General features: G+C 40.5%; 1 protein-coding gene across 2 annotated transcripts; it reads left to right on the top strand.

The window, feature by feature from the left end:
* Positions 1-8,198: 8,198 nt before the first annotated feature.
* On the top strand, positions 8,199-20,793 carry tnnt1 (troponin T type 1 (skeletal, slow)). Of its 2 annotated transcripts, XM_051387026.1 has the most exons (15): positions 8,199-8,320; positions 13,696-13,723; positions 13,857-13,870; positions 13,946-14,035; positions 14,308-14,325; positions 16,436-16,456; positions 16,950-16,971; positions 17,090-17,150; positions 18,006-18,122; positions 18,310-18,387; positions 18,696-18,809; positions 18,903-19,012; positions 20,222-20,312; positions 20,404-20,444; positions 20,566-20,793. In XM_051387026.1, exons 2-15 carry the CDS (start codon positions 13,698-13,700, stop codon positions 20,609-20,611), a joined length of 849 nt encoding a protein of 282 aa, XP_051242986.1. In that variant the 5' UTR covers positions 8,199-8,320; positions 13,696-13,697; the 3' UTR covers positions 20,612-20,793. The 2 variants fall into 2 exon arrangements, with proteins under 2 accessions (XP_051242986.1, XP_051242987.1); XM_051387027.1 differs by lacking the exon at positions 14,308-14,325.
* Positions 20,794-21,986: the final 1,193 nt, after the last annotated feature.

Genomic DNA, 21,986 nt, shown 5'->3' with positions numbered 1-21,986 from the left:
TCACTATACACAAACACTATATCCTGACAGTTGAACATGAGACAGATCATTTGTGAAAAAATCAGGTTCCTCTGGTTCCTCCTAGTGATCCTAATGGTATTTGCAAGACCAATGCAACCAATCAGAGCTGTTAAAGATATAAAGACGCTTTTGGTTGAAGGATACTGTGAAAGTTTCAGCAAATATGACCTCAAATGTAAATACGTTTTATATCGTTCAAGTTAATGACTTTTAAGCAGTCGGCACCAGCTTTTGTCATCACTTTTGATGATAAAATTTAGTAAGTAAAACATTATTTGGCCACAAATAAAAAATCCCTTGCCAGGTGTGTTATTTTTATACAACTTGCTTTACATTCCTGCAGTGGCAGTTGGAGGTTTCCCTTCATCTGCAGTTGGCAAGTTGCCCAGTGAGCAGCTTGCCAGAAGCCCTGACGAATCTCAGTGATGCTATAGCTGTTGAGGGTTTCTCTTCTAAGAGCCACACCCAGATCTTTCACCAGCCTTCAGCAGCCAGAATAGGTAGAGGTACTCAAACCTACAGGTTCCATGTTTTTCAATTACATTTTATTTCTATCACAATCAAAAATGCTTTATTAATCCCCGGGGGTTGTTCCACTCACACAGCGTTAAAGAATAGTACTTGTATACAATATCTAACACAATATACAGAATAGAAGGTATGTTTAGGTATATAAATACAGTAAAAAGTAAAACTAAAAATGGATAGTAGAAATATAATAAGAGCCTAAAAAGATATAATGAAATAATAAGAGCCTATATACAAAGTAAATGTAAATCTAAACATATGTGTAAACACATTCCACAGTATTGCTTGACCCGGGTATTGCACTTAATCGACTTATTGCACATTAGCGGCACCAGTTTAATGACCTAACTTCTAAGGAGCCAGTCATGACCATTTTGTTGATTGATTGTGAAAATGGGTGAAAACAACATTGTGGTGAAAGAAATTAGGTATGGGCGATACCACAATTTTAGGATTTGATAAAATACCAATACTTTTTCTTACAATTTCATCGATACCGATACCGATACTGATCATTTCTTATTGGCAATTTTTTTTTTCAGTCAAAATATTATTACACTTAAGGCAAATCACATGACAAATACTGGCCATTTATCCCAAATGTATTATGTGCAATACATAATAAAACAATAAGTAAAATAAATAACAATAAATATGAATGAAATAAATTAAATATGAACAAAAACATGCACATTTGCACTTTCCTCACTTATTTCTCCAAAAAAAACCTGTAGGCCTATGTTGAAGTAAACATGTAACACAGTACCCTTTCACGGAAGTTACAAAGCGCAGAAACAAGAGAGATGTTTAACATTAACTTTGTAAAGCACATAACAGATAACAGAACAGTTATAACAGTGGAACAATGTGAACTGGAATCTTTGCTTCGAACACGTACGTTAATTTAACTTAAAAAAACTGTCGAAACCGACTACCTCGAATATTTTAAATAAAACTAACTAAATTTTGTAAGTTAAAAAAACATATTTTGGTCCATCAGGACCAACACCTCTCGCCACAGAAACTGTTTCTTCCATCTGCAGCTGGCCTCATTAACAAGGCCCGGACCCCTCACTGACACTGACACTTAAACCCACCCTGTATATACAGTATGCATTACATTAATGCACTCTCATCTTCTGTACAATCTTCTTATCTTTTCTTATCTTTCTTATCTTTATTTATTTATATTTTAAAAGTACTTTATTCTTAGTGTGATTTATATATTTTTTTGGGATTTGTAAATTTTATGCACCATTGCACCAAGACAAATTCCTCGTATGTGTAAAAACCTACCTGCAATAAATCTGATTAGTATACAAATGATATGCTGCCACATAACAGGACCCAGTCCAGCACAGCCTGACCCGAGCTCAGGAAGGTTCAGTTATTCCTCTGCCTCCTTTAATGATAATGGTACCTGTATTAAATGTAGTTTATTTACTGCGCTGGAGGCGAGGCTTAGTGAGTTAGAGGAACGGTACCGCACCACAGAGATATCTCTAGCCGCTATAGTTAGCCAGCCCCCAGCAGCCGGTGTGGTCCGACCGAAGGTAGCTTCTGTTAGCTCTGTAGTTCCCCCGGTAGTTCCCGAGCAGCCGGGAAGACAGGGAGGCTGGGTGACTGAGCGAAGGAAGACTAGAACGGCGAAGCCCACAGGTCACCACCAACCCATTCACGTTTCTAATACATTTTCCCCACTCAGCGACACACCCGCTGAGGAACCAACTCTGGTTATTGGCAGCTCCATAGTCAGAAACGTGAAGTTAGCGAAGCCAGCGGCCATAGTTAAATGTATCCCTGGGGCCAGAGCGGGCGACATTGAATCAAATTGATTCATTCAATTGATTTACTTTGTCTTACTGAGACCTGGTTGTCCCACAAGGAGTATGTTTGCCTAAATGAATCCACCCCCCCCAGTCATATTAATACTCACATTCCTCGAGGCACAGGCCGAGGAGGTGGAGTGGCAGCCATATATGATTCGAGCGTTTTAATGGACCCTAAACCTAAACTAAATTATAATTCATTTGAAAGCCTTGTTCTTAGTCTTTCTCACCCAAACTGGAAAACACTGCAGCCAGTTCTATTTGTTATAGTGTACCGTGCTCCTGGACCGTACTCTGATTTTATATCTGAATTTTCAGAGTTTCTATCAAGTTTAGTCCTTAAATCAGATAAAGTAATTATTGTAGGTGATTTTAATATTCATGTGGATGTTGACAATGACAGCCTTAGTAATGCATTTATATCATTAATAGACTCAATTGGCTTCTGTCAGAGTGTAAATAAACCAACTCATTGTTTTAATCACACTCTTGACCTTGTTTTATCATATGGCATTGATATTGAACATTTAATAGTCTTCCCACATAATCCTTTCCTATCTGACCATTATTTGAATCGTTACTATTAGATTATAAGCCATTAGGCAAAACTTCCTACAGCAGATGTCTATCTGACAGTGCTGTAGCTAAATTTAAGGAGGAGATTCCTTCAGTGTTTAATTCAATGCCATGTCTGAATTTAACAGAATCCTATAACGACTTTAGTCCCTCTGAAATTGATAAATCTTGTCGATAGTGCTACAGGCTCACTACGATCAACATTAGACTCTATCGCTCCTATAAAAAGGAAATTATTAAAACATAGGAGACTAGCACCGTGGTACAACCACCAAACCCGCCAGTTAAAACAAATAGCTAGAAAATCTGAAAGGAAATGGCGCTCTTCCAAATTATCAGAATATCGCTCAAATTGGCAAGATAATCTTAAAATTTATAGAAAGGCCCTCCGTAATGCCAGAGGAGCCATTACTCGCACTAATAGGAAAATAAGAACAACCCTAGGTTCCTCTTCAGCACTGTAGCCAGGCTGACAGAGAGTCACACCTCTATTGAGCCACATATCCCCATAAACTTAAGTAGCAATGACTTCATGAGCTTCTTCTATAATAAAATTATTACTATTAGAGAAAAAATTAATCACCAACTGCCATCAACAGTTATCAGTGGCTCTCCAAGTTCAGGGACTTCTGTCAATGTAAACTTAGATATATATTTAGACTGTTTTTCTGCTATCGATCTTCATCAGTTAACTTCAATCATTTCTTCATCAAAGCCATCAACCTGTCTGTTAGACCCGATCCCAACTAGGCTGCTTAAAGAAGTTGTTCCCTTAATTGGCACTTCTTTACTGGATATGATTAATCTTTCTTTATTATCAGGATATGTACCACAGTCCTTTAAAGTAGCTGTAATTAAACCCCTTCTTAAAAAGCCCACTCTTGACCCAGGGGTTTTAGCCAACTATAGACCGATTTCTAACCTCCCCTTCCTCTCTAAGATTCTGGAGAAAGTAGTCGCCAAAGAGTTGTGTGACTTTCTACATAACAATAGTTTATTTGAGGATTTTCAGTCAGGATTTAGAGTTCATCATAGCACAGAGACAGCTCTGGTTAAAGTTAATAAAAGTTAATGACCTTCTGATTGCTTCTGACAATGGACTTGTCTCTGTACTTGTATTATAAGATCTTAGTGCTGCATTTGACACCATTGACCATAATATTCTTTTAGAGAGACTTGAGCATCAAATTGGCATTAAAGGAACCGCACTAAGCTGGTTTAAGTCATATTTTTCAGATCGCTCGCAGTTTGTACATGTTAACGATGAATCTTCAATAAATACTACAGTTAGTCATGGAGTTCCACAAGGTTCTGTACTTGGACCAATACTATTTACTTTATATATGCTCCCTTTAGGCAACATTATTAGGAATCACTTAATCATTAATCAATTATCTAAATAACAAATGGTAAATGGACCTGTACTTGTATAGCGCCTTTATTTTCCCCACTCACATTAACCCTTTCACCAATGTTATTCAGTGATGGAAAGTCATCGAACAGATACTAACTTCATACACAATCACACACCAATGAAATTAATCAATTATCTTGCTCAAGGATTGACAACGACATGCTCTTCCGCCCCAAATGTCTTACGGACATAAAATCCTGGATGACCTGCAATTTTCTGATGTTAAACTCAGAAAAAACCGAAATTCTTGTTCTTGGCCCCAAAAACCTTAGAGACTCATTGTCTAAAGATATAGTTACTCTAGATGGCATTAACTTGGCCTCTAGCACCACTGTCAGGAATCTTGGAGTTATCTTTGATCAGGATTTGTCATTTAACTCCCACATAAAGCAGACCTCTAGGACCGCCTTCTTTCATTTACGTAATATTAGAAAAATTAGACACATCCTATCACAGACAGATGCAGAAAAACTAATCCATGCATTTGTTACTTCAAGGCTGGATTACTGCAACTCTTTATTATCAGGTTGCCCCAATAAGTCCATTAAAACGCTCCAATTAATTCAGAACGCTGCAGCACGAGTACTGACAGGAACTTGAAAAAGAGATCACATCTCTCCTGTACTAGCTTCTCTGCATTGGCTCCCTGTAAAATGTAGAATAGAATTTAAAATCCTCCTCCTCACCTATAAAGCTCTTCATGGTCAGGCCCCTTCATATCTCAAAGAGCTCATAGTACCCTATTACCCCACTAGAACACTACGTTCTCTGATTGCTGGGCTACTTGTGGTTCCTATAGTCTCTAAAAGTAGAACAGGAGCCAGAGCCTTCAGTTACCAAGCTCCTCTCCTGTGGAACCAGCTTCCAGTTGTGGTTCGGGAGGCAGACACCCTCACCACATTCAAGAGTAGGCTTAAGACATTCCTCTTTGATAAAGCTTATAGTTAGGGCTGGATCAGGTGAGTCCTGAACCATCCCTTAGTTATGCTGCTATAGGCCTAGACTATCGGGGGATTTCCCATGGTGCACTGAGCTCCTCCCTTCCTCTCTCTTTCTGCACTCATTCATGTCCCATTAATGCATGTTACTAACTCCACTTCTTCCCCGGAGTTCTTGTGCTTTCTCGTCTCGCAGGTTCTCATGGATCCTGGTGGAGCCTCCTGCCATGGTCCTGCTTGACTGCCATTGCCAATACTGTTGTTGCTGTGCACCTGTCTGTCTGTCTGTCTGTCTCTCGCTCTCTCTCTCTGCCTCTCTCTCTCTCTCTCTCTCTCTCTCTCTCTCTCTCTCTCTCTTTCACCCCAACTGGTCGAGACAGACGACCACCCACCTAGAGCCGGAGGATCTGTCCTAGGTTTCTGCCTTTTAACAGGCAGTTTTTCCTTGCCCTTGTCGCCAAGTGCTTGCTCATGGTGGTACTGTTGGGTCTCTGTAATTAATGTTAAAGAGTTCGGTCTAGACCTGCTCTATTTGAAAAGTGTCCTGAGATAACTTCTGTTATGAATTGGCGCTATACAAATAAAATTGAATTGAATTGAATTGAATTGAAGGGGGAAAGAGAGAGGGGATGAGGTGACATCCAGCAAAGGGCAACAGGTTGGACTCAAACTGATGGCCACTGAAGTAAGGACTCAGCCTTGTTACATTGGGCTCCAGCTCTACCAGGTGAGGTTATTGTTATATGACCTTTTAAATACTTTCATTAAGCAAACCCAGTGACCTCCACAACGTGAGACCCATTAAGGGTGCATTGGAACCAAAACTACAATCAGTTTCAGATGTATAATGAATGATTTTTGTGTGGGCTCTTTCTATCCGCTGTTCTTTCTGTGAACTGGAAACCTCCCCTTTCATGGAACAGCAAATGAGTGACGCAGTCACACTTCTATTCTTGGTCTGCTCTGGTCAGCCCTCTGTCAGGCGCTCCCCTCCCTCACTCTTCATTTATCTCTCTCTTCTTCCTGTTGCTAAGCATCCACATCTGTTCGGCTCGCTCTGTTCTCACACCTAAAGTGGGTGTATCCGAAAGTAAACATTTATTTAAAAAATAAATTCCATAGACACTGTTTACAGTGGTCTGGTCACATTTTAAGGGGGAAAATTGCTGATAAATCCACTGGACACTACGTGCTCAGCACCAAATGGCAGACAGTTGTGACAAGCAAGCACATTAGTCTGCCCAGACCACAACAGCAGCAGATCAAATTTAAAGAGAAAGGATGAAACAGACGAGGCCACACAGTCAGTCAGCACAGTTTCCACCTGATTATTAATTTAAACACACCACTGATGGTTTCAAAGCAGCACAATCTGCCAATTGATTAAAAAAGTTATCCAACACCTGAGGACATATGAAAACAAATCTATAATTTCCCAATTTAACAAACTAATTCAGTTTACTAATTTTACACTGTAAAAGATAACGGGAAAGGGGGGCTCCTGGAGTGAGGTAGTGACGTGTGACAGAGAAGCTGATCTCAGGACAATAACAGCCTAATCAGCCTTCACTGAATACCAATGTGTGAATGGCGGATCAGTGTAATGTGATGCTCATAACACTATAGTTGGTAATACTTCTTTTTTTCAGTAATAATTTTATAGAAGCTAAGTGTCCCCTAACCTCTTAATAGCACCACCTATGGATTCGAGTCATCGGATGTCTGGATCGTATCAGAGAAACAAGCTAAGCTAACATTAGCAGCAGCTGGACTAGCAGCCCCTCCAGGACGTTGTTTGTCTGCCAAACAGCGGCAAAGAAACACTGATGTTTAAGGTGGAACTACTTTATTCAATGAACACTGAAGGAATCCTAACTGGGAGAAGCTGACTGAACACTCCCATGACCCCACACTGCCTCACGACGTCATCAGACTTCGTCATTTGTTATCACAAACACCCTAGCTGAACGAGCTGTTTGTGCTAAGCTACTCTAAGCTAGCTGGCTATAGTTGGCTGTAGCTTCGTATCTGTTGTAGAGACATGAGCGTGGTGGTATCAGTCTTCTCATCAAACTCATCAGGAAAGCAAATGTGTGTATTGCCATATGTGCTTGCTGTGGATGCTGTAGCTTTACAGTAACAGCTGGCTCGTTGCTGCAGGCCTTCCTCTCCCCGGGCTAGCTGGACTCCCCCTCCCCTCCCCTCCCCCCTCCCTACCGCCTCACCCCGACACTTTCCTCAGGGCCCAGCCTTACATAACGGTAGTCGTCACTGTTCCCTCGATGGCCCTTTATCACAACCAACAATGTGGATATTCCTCCTCTCTCTGCCTTCTTTCCACTTTCATTCTCTGTTCTCTGTTACTAGTTCCAATTCCAATCATTTACACTTTCTGCCTCTGTATTCTACTTCCTGTTACCTCCTCTGGTCATCCATCCTTTCCTCACCTCTGTATGAGCTACCAGTGCTACGGCTAACTCCCCACTGCCTGTAGGGTCAGTTATAATGAATGAAAGTAAAATAACCATTGTATTTTAGAAAAAGCTTCTCCTCTGTCACCCCCTCCTCCTGCCAGTTGTTCTCTGCCAGCTTTCTGTCCCTTCATCTGTCACACCCTCCCTTTTCATTTTGTCACCCCCCTCTCCACCTGTGACGCCCCTCCATTTGTCCAGTGAGGTCATCCCTCTGTTCTCCCCTAATCCTGCGAGGTGCTCATCTTTCTGCCTCTGCTTAATCCGCCCGTGGCCCCCAGCCCTGACCACACACACGCGCAAATCTGCACATTTGTGCACACAGACTCACAGTTATTCTTGTATTGTATACTCGGACACTCAGTAATTCTCACAGCATGCATACACACATACTCATTCAGACAGCACACACACACACACACACACACACAGCACCCCTCCACCTCTCCGTATAAATCTCCCTCTGTCGGTACATTAGCCATTCTGTCTGTCTCTGTCCTTCTGTCTCTCTCTTGTGTCTGGTGATACCACACCTTCATACAGGTAAGTCTGTCTGTCTGTCCGTCCATCCCCAGAATTTCCTCTCTAGGTATTGTTTTCATAGGATTGCAGTAGAATAAAATATAACCAAAAACTGCAATATTGAATGTCTGATATGATGTCATTTGTTGTTTTCAATTCATTTCACCATCATCCATCACAGTGGACACTTGTATTTAGTGTAGTCAGTTCTTTGAAAACTCTTCCTTGCTTGTGTGTTTAAGGATGCTCCAGCATGAGACCCACCAGCCAATCAGCAATCCTTTCAATGTAAAAAACTTCAACCTAATGTTACTGTACTTTCAGGATTTCCAGATAACATGTGCCTGCTACACTGCTTCTCAGCAGCAGACTCAAATCTTGGGTGTCTGAGCATCCCTGAGTGCACCACCAAGGCAGAATGTCTCTAAAAAAGACCTCTATTGCCATGGAACAGTAATGCAATAAAAAAAGTAAATTCATTATCTCAAGTAGTAGTAAAGTCACAGCAGGTTAGATCCCTGCTGCTGTGATATTAATGTAAATCAACGGCTACCTTGAACATAATCAATCCAAAAAGGGGAACCACTGTAATGGTCCTTGAGTGTCATTTTTCTCATCTCATCCTGAGTCGTCAAAACAAGAACCTCTTATTTAACCAACATAATGGAGCTGAATGGAATTTCTCTCCTGGAACGATGAACGTCGTGCCTTGAATAATCCACAGACCTCACAGTCAACAGTTTATTTTATAGTATGCTCTGTGGGCTACCCATGGTAAGCAGGGCACTATTTCTGAGAAGACAGGTCGCTTTCCCTGCTTTAAGGAAAATATTCCATTCACCTCCATTGTATTTGAATGGCAGCAGAAATCTATTGATGGACATTGCCAGAATGTCTGCAAATAGAGCCAGCAATGATTTATCTGAAATACTGAATTACTCACCAGAGGTAAGTGACAAAAATATTTTACACTTAAGTGTAGGTTTTATTTTGATTTCATAAGTTACAAAATACCCCACCTTTTTGAAATACTGGATAGAAGGTATACGTTACATACAGTTGATAAACATAATGGATACAATGTAAAAGAGATCTGTGCAGCAAATGTTTATAGACAAATGGCTGCCTTGTGTGAACTGTCCCCTCTTACAATCTGCGTCTGCACGTCTTTGTACCTGTGAATCTGTTAGCACAGCCGACGCTCACACAGTACAATTTCAAACCCGTAGAAAACCATGCTGCATCTTTATTATAGACTTTTATTTCTATGTTCTGAACAGGATTTCATTCTGTAGTTGAGACACCTAACAAGACATCCCCACTTGGCCATTTGTGTCAAATTATGTTTACATTGCTAGTCCAAAAAGCCCTCATAAAAACATTCAGGAAATGTCGAAATCATCCACACCGCAGCGCTGTTAGCTAGCCTGGATTTCTTTATTTAGAACTATCCGTCAAAGGGTCTGACAGCTAATTAGGCTTTTGTGAATACGTGTGTGTGTGTGTGTGTGTGTGTGTGTGTGTGTGTAAACTACCACCCTTCACATTGTTCCTTTGCCTCTATAGTCATGCTTACCACATGCACAAATGCTGAGGTCAGACTAGCTAACTTTAGCACTCAGTTAAACAGTTGTCTGCATACACAAATGTAATCTATGCAGTTGGTAGTGTGTGTGTGTGTGTGTGTGTGTGTGTGTGTGTGTGTGTGTGTTCAGTCAGTGTCAATTTCCCTGTTTTCATTCCAGGTCCTTCAAATACAGACAAGAGCGGTGTTCACTTAGTTGCAATCTGAAACTTCACCACTAGATGCCACTAAATTCTACACACTGGGATATTCTCTTATGGAGAAAAATCCCTCCAGACCCTATCACTGGCATTTTCGGGACTTTCTCAGCGAATGTATTATTCCCTAACTCCCAACCAGAGGCTATAGCTTTCTCACCTCAGGTTTAAAGGTCCAGTGTGTAACATTTAAGGGGATCTATTGTCAGAAATGGAATATAATATTCATAGGTATGTTTTCATTAGGGTATAATCATCTGAATATAGGAATCATTGTGTTTTTGTTACCTTAGAATGAGACGTTTTTATCTACAGAAGGAGCGGCTAGCCTTCCATGGAGCCCGCCATGATGAACCGCCAGATTTCTACAGTAGCTCAGAAGGGACGAACCAAAAACTGGTTGTCGATAGGGAAGTTCACATTTTTTGCGAGTTTCACAGCCACCATAGTTTCTCCTATACACTTCACAGCACGGTCTTATTCCCATGTCGTCAAATACAGATGCGAGCGCTGTTCAGTTAGTTGCAACCTTCAACATGCAACTTCACAGCTAGATGCCACTAAATCCTACACACTGGTCCTTTAATGAAGTTCGCACATAAAAGAAATATCCAACAACACAGCTTCTCACTTTATGCAGTGCAGTTTTATTGCAGCTGGATTCTCTTTCAAAAGGATTTTACCGACACGTTTCCTTCTCTGTTGCTCTCCTCTCTAAAATATATTAATAGCCTACAATAGCCTTTCTTTCACACTAATGAGGTATTGTTGCACACCCATTCTTTACTTTACATACATACACACACTGCCCTTGACTAAAATTAACTCTGCTCAGGCCCAAGCCTGTTGTCCTGTTGGAACTTGATTCTCCTCCCAAATCCCCTGGTTCGCTTGCCACCCCAACCACCCTCCTCCTCTCCATTTAGTGGGTGGTTTCTGACTGTCCCGTCAGAGGTGTTGAAATGTGCACCTCTCATTCATCCATCTGTCATTTTTCCCCACGAACCTCTCTCATTCCTCATGCATTTACTAATAGGTTTTATCTTTACATATCCTTTGGGAGGCCTTCTCTCCCCGTTTAAAGCTGCAGTAGGTAACTTGTATAAAAAATAACCTTTTTTTCAAATTTGCTGAAACTTTCACTATAGGCCTGAGCAAAAACGACCAATCAGAGCCGAGAAAAATATAAAGACTCTTTGGGTTGGAGGCTTGAAGATAGTTGTGTGTTGAGTCTCATTGTTGGGACTCCCAGGGTCCCAAAGCATCTGTATTTGAAGATGAGACTGAACAGTCAACTATCTTTCTCAGCTCAGACGGGTTGTCTTTGTCCAGGCCCAGTGGATTAGAACAGAGTGGAACGGAGCTCTTGCAAAAACTATCAAAGACTATCTAGTCTCTAACTTTATCTGTTGTTTGAAGCTGAGCAGGTTGGTTTATCAGAGCTTTTTGTTTTTCCGAAAACAGCTGCCTGCTGAAGTTTAAAGACACACTATGAGAGCGGTAAAAGTGAGCCGAAACAGTGAAGTTGGAAACCCAACAGCTAAACTCAGTTTAAAGCTTTGCACAGCCAACGGCAGCTGCAGATTTGAGAAATAATTCCCTGTGGTTTGGTTCACCACTACACCCCCTTTCACATTACTGTGTGATCATACAGATATCAGTTACCAATGGACAGAGCAAAGCTAGTTGTTTCCCCTTCTTTCCAGTTTGAGCTAAGCTAAGCGAATGTCTGCTGGCTGTAGCTTCATATGTACTATGCAGACATTATGGTGGTGTCAGTCTTCTCATTAAACTCTCAGCAAGAAAGAACTGATGGTGCCTGGTTATGCCAAGCTACTGGGTCTGGCATGGCAACAGACAGAGGGGAGAGAAGGCAGAGATTTTTACAACAGTTACTGCCTCTATAAATTCAACCACACAGTCACAGGGCCACTATGAACGGTTCCTGATGAGTGTAAGAAAGTATGGGAGGGCATGGTGGTCTGTAGAGGCATAATCGAAGGAAATGGGGATGTCTGATGAATTTCCTGTCTGTTTAAAGCTGCAGTAGGTAATTTTTATAAAATTTACTTTTTGTCATATGCTTACACTATATCCTGACAGTAGTACATGAGACAGATAATCTGTGATTAGGTTTCCTCTGGCTCCTTCTAGGGCCTGAACGAAACCAATCATCCCATCTAATCTATTAGAGACACCAGGACAGAAGCTGAAAGGGTGAGTGAGGACAAAAGCAGAGAGACAGGGAGAGAGAGATGGATGAGGGGAACTAGAAAGTGAGAGAAACTCTATCTCTCTTGATCTTTCTACGTTTAACCCTTGTCACATTCTCACCTGTTGACGCACCATCAATTTCCCCTGTGTCCCCTGCCAGGAAGGTGTCAGCGCACACCCACGGCGTATGTCTGTCTGTGCATGCTTTTATGGCAGGACAATGGCAGCTCAGAGGGACAATTTATAGCCAAAACCATCTCGGTGTGCAGTGTTTCTCTGTGCTTGTGTGTGTGTGTTTTTCTATCTCCAAAGTAATTAATCACAGGAGAATTAGGACTGTGGCCACCTGTGATAAAGCGATGATGACTCACTCATGTTCTTATGGACAGCCAGACCTTCAAGCCTGCATTTACATTATGTTGGTTGCTCAGTATTTTAAAAACTCCTTGTATGGTTTTTTAAATTCATGTGACCAGTATCTTTTTTTATAATCATTCCACCTATTCACTAAGTTTTAAAGGTCCAGTGTGTAACATTTAGAGGGATCTGTTGTTATAAATGGAATATAATATTCATAGCTATGTTTTCATTACTCTATAATCACCTGAATATAGGAATCATTGTGTTTTGTTACCTTAGAATGAGACATTTTTAACTATAGATGCCTCGGGTCAGCCATGTTGAACCGTCTGTTTCTACAGTGGACCAGAAGGGACAAACCAAACACTGGTTGTAGATAGGGTGATTCACGTTTTTTCCGACATTTTGTAGCCACCACAGTTTTTCACTTGTGGTTGGAAAGGTAGAATGACACGAGTGAGTTGTAATCTGTTTCGAGGCCATCGTAGCCTCTCCTACACACTTCCCAGCCCGTTTTCATTTCCAGGTAGTCAAATACAGATGCAAGTAGGGTTCAGTTGGTTAGTATTAATTGACTAATCAGTTAAAGGTCCAGTGAGTAACATTTAGGAGTATCTATTGTCAGAACTGGAATATAATATTCATAGGTATGTTTTCATTAGTGTATAATAACCTGAACATTTTTTTATTACTTTAGAATGAGCCGTTTTTATGGGGTCCCCTTCCATGGGGTCCCCTTCCATGGAGTCCGTCGTTGTTTCTACAGTAGTCCAGAATGGACAAACCAAACACTGACTCTAGATAGGGGAGTTCACATCTTTTTTTTGCCTTGTGTGGCCACCGTAGTTTCCCCTTTGTGCATAGTTGGGGAGGGTGAAGTAATGGAGATGCCACTAAATTGTACACAGTGGAAGTTTCCGAATTCATCAAAACATTTCAAGAATTCTTCTTAAGAGCCATTACCTTTATTTCATGTTTTTTTAATCGTGTGAATATTTCATTGCATTACTTCTGTTCTAATCGGTTTCTCTTTATTGCAGCCATGTCAGATGTAGAAGAGGAGTACGAGTGAGTAGAGCAGCATCCCTCTTGGCTTATCATCTCACATCATTTGTTCACATCACTTTATTATAGTGTCAATGCTTCAGCTGCGATCTTAACTGAAATTATCTCCCTCCACTCCTTTTAATCATCTCTCCAGGGAGCAGGCAGAGGGTAAGTATGATGAACAACATCAATGAAGATTTGTACGAGACATGAAACTAATTTCTCTGGGTGCCCTTTTCCCAGAGGCTGAAGAGGAGCAGGAGGGAGAGCCTGAGCCGGAGGCCGAGCTTGAGGAGGAGGAGGAGACTCAGCAGGCAGAGGAGGATGGAGGAGGTAAGGTTAGGAAGACCATAATGCAAAGCCAATACACAGGACAGCTACCTGTCATAAAGTCTGGAGATAAAACAGGTGATTTAAACAGTAAAACAAATTAAAACGGTGATCATGATAATGTTGTTATGAGATAAATGTCTTGAAGAAGAGCCCTGCAATTGTTGCCTCTCTTCTTCTTAATTGTGTGAGTTATGGGTGACACTGCACTAACTCTTTCCTATCTACTCCCCCTTCATTCTGCTTCCCCATTGGCTGCTGGTTTGGGCTATCAGAGCAGCAAGAGTACCAAGGTAAGGTGACAGCATTCCCACCATCAGTTACACTTTAGACACCATTTATGGCTATCCCTAAATTCAATGCAGGTGAATCATACCTGGACCACTGTCTAGACAGATCTTTTACCTGCATAAACAGTGAGTTAAGTTCACAGTAGCAGCACAGTATTTTCCACATTTAAAGATAAAATCATATGTCATACCTCATCTTTCCATAATAGTTTGATTGCCTTTGTTACTGTTGTGTACATTTTACTGCTTTTCTCCGTTGCCTGTTGTTGCAGCCAGTGTTTTAAAGGTACAAACAACACAAACAGAAATCGAATTCGATTTCGCTAGCTAGCTGAAACAGATAAAAAACATTAATTTACTCAGAAAGGGGAAAGGGGAGTGAATATTGATTCACATTCATCACAAGACCAGAAGCACATCTCCACATGAATGCCAATGTTGCTGTGTGTGCTGGACGTGTACTGTACATATCGTTAAACTTCAATTAAAAGCAGGGTCCCAATTAGACGCAGGTCTTTTTTTGTATGCCTGGTGTGGCTGCAAGTTTTGAAAAATAAAGGCAGGTCTCTTTGGAGTTATATAACCTCTTAAAACCCACCGGGTCGCCCAGTTGAGCGAGTTCCAAGATGCTTAGATGACCTACACAAATATAAATGTTAAAACATTAGCCAATATGGACATGCTACACATCGTTAGATCACTTAGATTCTCCACAGTTCAATCCTTCAGCTCATTTTACAGAAACCATGAGCACCGAAGTATCAAATGATCAAATGAATGATCGGTAAGTGATATGTTTTTCAATAGAAGGAATATTCATACTGGTCTAAATAAACATTCAGATAATATTTCCCATCATTGCTGAACAAGAGTTTTGTGCAAAAGGAATTAAAGGCCTGTCCCAAATGAAGGCAGGTTGGTTCAGTGATTGAAGCAAATAAAGGTTTGCTAACACTTTACACTGGTACCTTTTAAGCTGATAATATTTTAACGTTGTGACCAGTCCAAGACAATAGAAAAATCACACTGGTATGCAGCTTCTGTTTTACCTTTAAAAGTTGTAAAATGTTTTATTCATCTCTACAGCTGCAGCCATTGTATGTATTCTGACATGCACATAACAGATGTGAGTTTTAGTTCTACAAGAAATTCTCTATGGATTTAAACCTTGATTAGCAGGGCCAAAGTTCCACCATGATTTAGAGCAGATGTTAGTTTGCTGGAAATGGTTTTACCACGCCCATTAAAGTGAGGTTACCAATGAGATTATTGTACCTCAGAGAAATGTTCTTATCAGTTTACCTTTGGATAGAGCCAGGCAAGCTGTTTCCGCCTGTCTTTGTGCTAGGCTAAGCTAACAAGCTGCTGGTGGTGAGGAAATCATGTTTTTTTTGGAGCCCCCCTAAACTATGACGTTTCAACCCTTGTATAACCAGGGGCCCTTAGTAGTCAGATCGCGCTTTAAGCCCCAGGGGCCCTTGTGGTCAGCTTACATTTTAGACACCATGGGTCTTGGGCCCTTATATTCTAAGTGCAGACGTGTCTTTCAGGCAGTAGTGAAGTAGTTGTGGTCAGTTTGGACTGTGCGTACTGAGGACCCCGGTGCCCAACTTCCTTCAGAAGTCTTGGGCCAGGTGTGCAAGAAAGCCAAAAAGTACATCCAAAATGTCTTACTATTTCTTTAAGCTTGCTACCTGTGCAGTATCAGATATTAACTTCTTTTTCAATCATTCCACACATCTTTCCTCCTTATGTCCTCATCTTTGATTTGTCACTTTTAAATTTTTTTCCTGGATCATCTGTTTTTTTGTTTTCTTCCTTCCTCCCTTTGGTTCTTTACCTCTTCATGTCTTACTTCTGTATGTATTTCATCCTCCTTTTACTGTCTTTCCTTCTTTATCACCTTCTTTCCTACATTTTCACTTGTTTACCTATTTTTCCATTCTTCCTTCATTCCTTCCCTACTCCTCTCCTTCACCCACCTTTCTCTATTCCCTTGCTGTTCTCTTGTGTACTTTTCATCCATCATTAATGGCTCCTTTGTTACTCCATGTATTATTTATGCTGTCCACCTTCTATTTTTCATTTTGTCTTTATGTTGCTGGTCCGTCAGATCAAGATGCCCAGGAGGAAGGTGAGAAATTGTAGACGTTTGGTTGTCTAAAGGGTTAAAACTCCTTTAAACTCTCCTCTCCTCAAGCTCAGAACCAGCTGAGGTCGCTAACTTAGACAATTTTACCTCAAATTAGTTATCTAATAAACACTAGGATTAGATTTACGCCTTTAAATCCCACTGGACTGTTTTAACTGCAATCTTGTAAAGCTCTCATGTTGGAAACAAAGTATTGAGAGCTATACAGCTATAATGGAGTAAATTGGTCTACTAGTACAAGTTCAGTTTGACCCTGGGTTGGTAATGGAAGTGTTTGGTGATGAAAACATTATGTCTTTGCTCTTTTGTTTTATCATAACTAAAAAACTTTTATGTTTCTTTTCTCAGTCCCACGTTTGCTGTGCTTTCAGTCACATTAATAGCTTTATTAACAGATTTCAGATTTTCAAATTAATCTTTTTACACATTTAAGTAAAACATTTTATTCAATCTTCTTTCTTTCCTCCATCAACAGAGGAGGAGCGCCCCAAACCCAAGTATGTTCACCCAGTTTTATTATGTTTGGTTACAGTAGTTTTTTTTCTTAGTCTGAAATTACATGTTCCTCTAATATTTTCATTTCAGTCTTCATTTTGTGCTTATTTTTTTCTCCAGACCTATGGTGCCTCAGCTTGCCCCTCCAAAGATTCCTGAGGGGGATAGGGTGGATTTTGACGTAAGTTATGATAAGGGGATTAAACCAGATCAATTTAATTTTTACTTTGCAGCTGTGGTATAAATCATCTGGGAACCACAGATGTGAGTGTTGTAACTTCTGTTTCTGTTCATATCTAAGTGTCAGAAAGGCTTCACAATAATACATTAACCCAGATTGCTGCTGCAAGATAATATTTGATGGTCAACAGGGATCAGTACTGGGGCCACTTTTGTTCTCTGCCACTTGGTCACATAAAATACAACATAAATTATCATTGCTATCAAGATGACACCCAAATATCTTCATTCAACAGCCAGTGACTTCTCCCAGATTGTAAAACTACACTAACTTCCTGCATTTGAATACCCAGAGGACTGAAACGATGCTTGTTGGTATTGAAGGCATTGAATAATTTTAATGGAGGTTTCAATTTCTCCATACAGTCAATAAATTGGAAATAGTCTTTAATCCCTCTCTTAGTTTTGAGCTACAGGGTTTTAAATAGCTTGACTCCTTTCTACATCTCCAATTTCATGACTCCATACCCATTTTCATGCTGCCTTGATACTGGCTAGTAAACTGTTCCTGTGTTTGATTTTTTCCCCCATTTCCATGGGGACATTATTACTGCCAATCATTTGATTGTAATTATATCCACATTAGATTAAATTAATTTATTATTTTGGCTTTTAAAAGATCTTATGCAGATATTTTCGACAAGACTTGGTTCCCAGAAATCCATGAGCTTGACTTGATGGAGGCCTGAATTCACACAGAATACAATAGATGTATCAGTGGTGAAATAATCAGTTTTAATTGTAGCAGTTCTGTCGAGATCCTTTTATGAAAATAAACACTTCCTTGTCCCATCAGGACATCCACAGAAAGCGTATGGAGAAGGATTTACTCGAGCTCCATACTCTGATTGATGTCCACTTCGAGCAGAGGAAGAAGGACGAGGAAGAGCTTATCGGCCTCAAGGACCGAATCGTGAGTTCAGTTAAAACCCCTTATGGAGATTGACTCACTTCTGGAGCCAGCTTTAAGTGCCCGTTCAAAGATAAGAAGTTAAGATGGTTTGCTCTATAATGTGATATAATTTTTATCCAAATGTGCCTTAATGGTTGATGAATTGCATTAATATTTTTTATGGCTTTCTTGCTTTGCTTTCCATCAGGAGCATCGTCGGTCAGAGAGAGCTGAGATCCAGAGGGTTAGAGCAGAAAAGGAGAAGGACAGACAGAACAGGATTGCGGTAACACAAACACTCATGGTTATACAGAAATGTACAAATGTATCACCCAGTCTGTATCAAAGCACTTTATCTAGGCTGTAAACAGGCTCATGCAGGCTTTGTATGATGTATCTCAAGGATGCACACATGATTAATGGTACTGTAATACAATGGCTTCTCTAATTTCTAATGTGAAACCACTTTTCATTTATAAAATGTATAAAAAGCTGCTCAATATAGCTTGAACTCAACAGATGCACAAAAATTAAATTCCATATGTAATCATGGTTTTCTTGCACCTTCATCACGTCATCATTCTTCATCTTCAGGAGGAACGTCACAGGAAAGAGGAAGAGGAAGCCAAGAAGAAGGCTGATGATGACGCCAAGAAGAAGAAAGTGCTTTCTGGCATGGGAGCGAACTTCGGAGGCTTCCTGGCCAAGGTCAGACAAGCAGTAGATATGATGGTAACAATGATGGTGAGGAGATGATGATGCAGAGGATGACTGTGGACTGACTGTGGACTTCTGTTCTAGGCTGAGTCGAGGAGGGGCAAGCGTCTAACAGGCAAAGAGATCAAGAAGAAGACCCTGGCAGAGAGACGGCAGCCACTGGGCATCGACAGTTTGAGGGAGGATGGGCTCAAGTGAGTCTCTTCCAGTTATATTTCAGACAGCTAACCAATGATGCCATTGCAGCACCTTTAAACTGGGTATTGATAACCTGAAAGGTGATTGAATCAATATTAATCATATTCAATTGCCTTTACAAATTGAATGTTCTGTAAGCCCCTCCTATGAACAGTGACTGTCCAATCATAGCTTAGCAACCATAACTAGCCTGGTTCCATTCGTTTGTAAATGGCAGAAAGGGTTCCCAATAATACATTAACATATTGTCCTGCTATAAGGTAAAATGTGGTGTTCCACAGGGATCACTACTGGGGCCACCTTTGACCTGTGTCTGCCACTTAGGTCACACAAAATAGAGCATACATTATCATTGCTATTCAGATAACAAATATATCACAGATATAGCTTCATTTTACAGCCAATGACCCCTCCCAGATTGTAAAACTTCTTGTCTGAAGCTCATCATTGGATGTGTAACAGTGGTTGTCAAATCATAGCTTAGCAACCGTAACTAGCCAAGCGTTACTTCTAATTCATGCTACCTTATTTTGTGGGGTTATAGATTCCGTTAAAAAATAGCCCTGTTCATGATAGCACATCCACTGCGTAGTATTTCCCCACTGTGTGGAAGCAGGTCCTGGATGCTACTATATATATATATCAGAGTGTAGGCTAACGTTACCAGCTCTGTCCTACTCTTCACTCTTGGGAACTTTACTCCTCCAGCAACTCCAGACAATCTCATTACAATGCTATTTATTTCCCCGTCTTATACATCTGGTGAGGCTGTAACAGTATGTTTCTTACTTGCCTCTAGCTGCTATAACTTCCAGGTAACACTTCAGAGAGTGAGCAACGAAAAAGGCTAAAGCAACGAAACGTAACATGAGTAAAGGTGAAGCAACAATAATTAAGGGGGGCAGGGCTTAGCAGATAGTCAATCCCAGCTTTAACATCCCCTAGCCAATCATATGCATGGATAAAAATAAAATCTAATCTAATCTGAAGTGTGGTTGGTTCTGCCCGTCGCCATCTTGGCAGTACTAACTCAAAATGGGCAAATAAGAGGAGCTTGGGTGGAGCAGCTGTCATGAATATGGGGCCTCATGGAGAATGACTCACTAGCTAGTCACAAGTGGCTCAGCCATTAGGTTGCTGTTTGAGCTAGACAGACTGAAAAATGTTACTTAACATAATAAAGATCCAAATTGTCTGTTTCCAAGGCAACGGGCCCAGGAGATGTGGAACTGGATCTACCAGCTGGAGTCTGAGAAGTTTGACTTCATTGAGCATATGAAGCACCAGAAATATGAGGTACTGCTGACAGAAATGGTCAGGAAAGTAGTTGATTTCTGTTTTTTTCTCTCCTTGATGCCTCTAAAGTCTTTTTGTTTGCCTCCTGCAGATCATCGTGCTGCTGAACAGAATCCAACATGCTCAGAAATTGTGAGTAGTTACTTTTAGATGAAATAATGATAAACTGCAGATCTGATACATGTGTGTTTCTACAATCCCTGCTACATCTTTCCTCACTTTCCTTCTCCTTCCTCCTCTCTCCCTCCTACAGCAAAAAAGTCCATGGTAAAGGGAAGGTGGGCGGTCGCTGGAAGTAAACGGAGGGGGAAAAGATGAGAAAGAAAAAAACATTGATGACAAAAAAGGGGACACAGTTTAGGAAATGGCCTCTCTATTATGTTCTAGTGCCAAAGCCGCCCTGTAGGCCTTTTCTGTGTATACGACAGATATTGAATATTTCATAATAAGTTGTATTGATAATTAAAACCAGATGCACACACATGTTTTGAGTTGATTTTGTTACAGTTTCAGTTTTATTTGGTTAGAGTTTTGAGGTTGTGGACTCCAAGGTCAATTAAATCAAGTTGTTTTTTGTGTGTTTATATGCTGAAAAAAGACCCTTTTATACATTCATACACATTATACACTCATTAACATCCTGAGTGTCATTCAGAGGTTATTTTCCCATGGTTTAACAAACTGTAAGACAACTGAAAACTCCCGAAATCAACAACAGAAAATAAGGATACACAGTGTTACTCAAATGAGATTTGCTCATCACTCCCCAATATCTCTATGTAAACATATCTGCGGGGAGTGATGAGCTCGGACCCTAGACACCAACATCTAAATATGCTATACTGCTTAATAAACATTCCAAACGTGAGTTGGCTGACTGAAATAAGTTTGGGGGGCTTTTATGGGAAGACCCACCAATTTTTAAAAAATCAGTATGTAGGATTTAGTGCCATCTAGTGGTGTGGTTGTGAATTGCAACTTGTTTCACCCTCTCATCCAACTGCGAGGGAGAAACTAAGGTGGCTGCAAAACGCGCGAAAACACAAACATCCCTATCTACAGGTAGTGTCTGGATTGTCCCTTCTGGGCTACTGTAGAACCACGGTCATTCAAAATGGTGATCTCCATGGAAGGCGACCTACAGCGTCTGTTGATAAAAACGTCTCATTCTAAGGTAACAAAAACACAATGATTCCTATATTCAGATGATTATACCCTAATGAAAACTTACCTATGAATATTATATTCCATTTCTGACAATAGATCCTCCTCAATGTTACACACTGGACCTTTTAAACCTGAGGTGAGAAAGCTATAGCCTCTGGTTGGGAGTTAAGGAATAATACATTCTTCGGGAAAGTCCCGAAAATGCCAGTGATAGGGTCTGGAGGGATTTTTTTTTTTCCATATGTAAGAGAATATCCCAGTGTGTAGAATTTAGTGGCATCTAGTGGTCAAGTTTCAGATTGCAACTAAGTGAACACCGCTCTTGTCTGACTTTTGTAATTCTTCTGAACTCTGTATCTCTTTTATTATTCTATTTTGTTAAACAGACAAAATACAACCGTTTGTTGTATTAATAATTTATTAAGAATTAGTCTCAAATATAGAAGTTCACGATGTTGTATTTTTAGTTGATTCAGGAGCCACACTATCAATCCTAAAAGCATCAAC

This window comes from Dicentrarchus labrax, unplaced genomic scaffold (genome assembly GCF_905237075.1).
Source record: "Dicentrarchus labrax unplaced genomic scaffold, dlabrax2021, whole genome shotgun sequence".
Classification (NCBI taxonomy): Eukaryota; Metazoa; Chordata; class Actinopteri; family Moronidae; genus Dicentrarchus; species Dicentrarchus labrax.
Note: the sequence above shows the minus strand (reverse complement) of the source record. Positions and strands in the feature narration are given on the sequence as shown.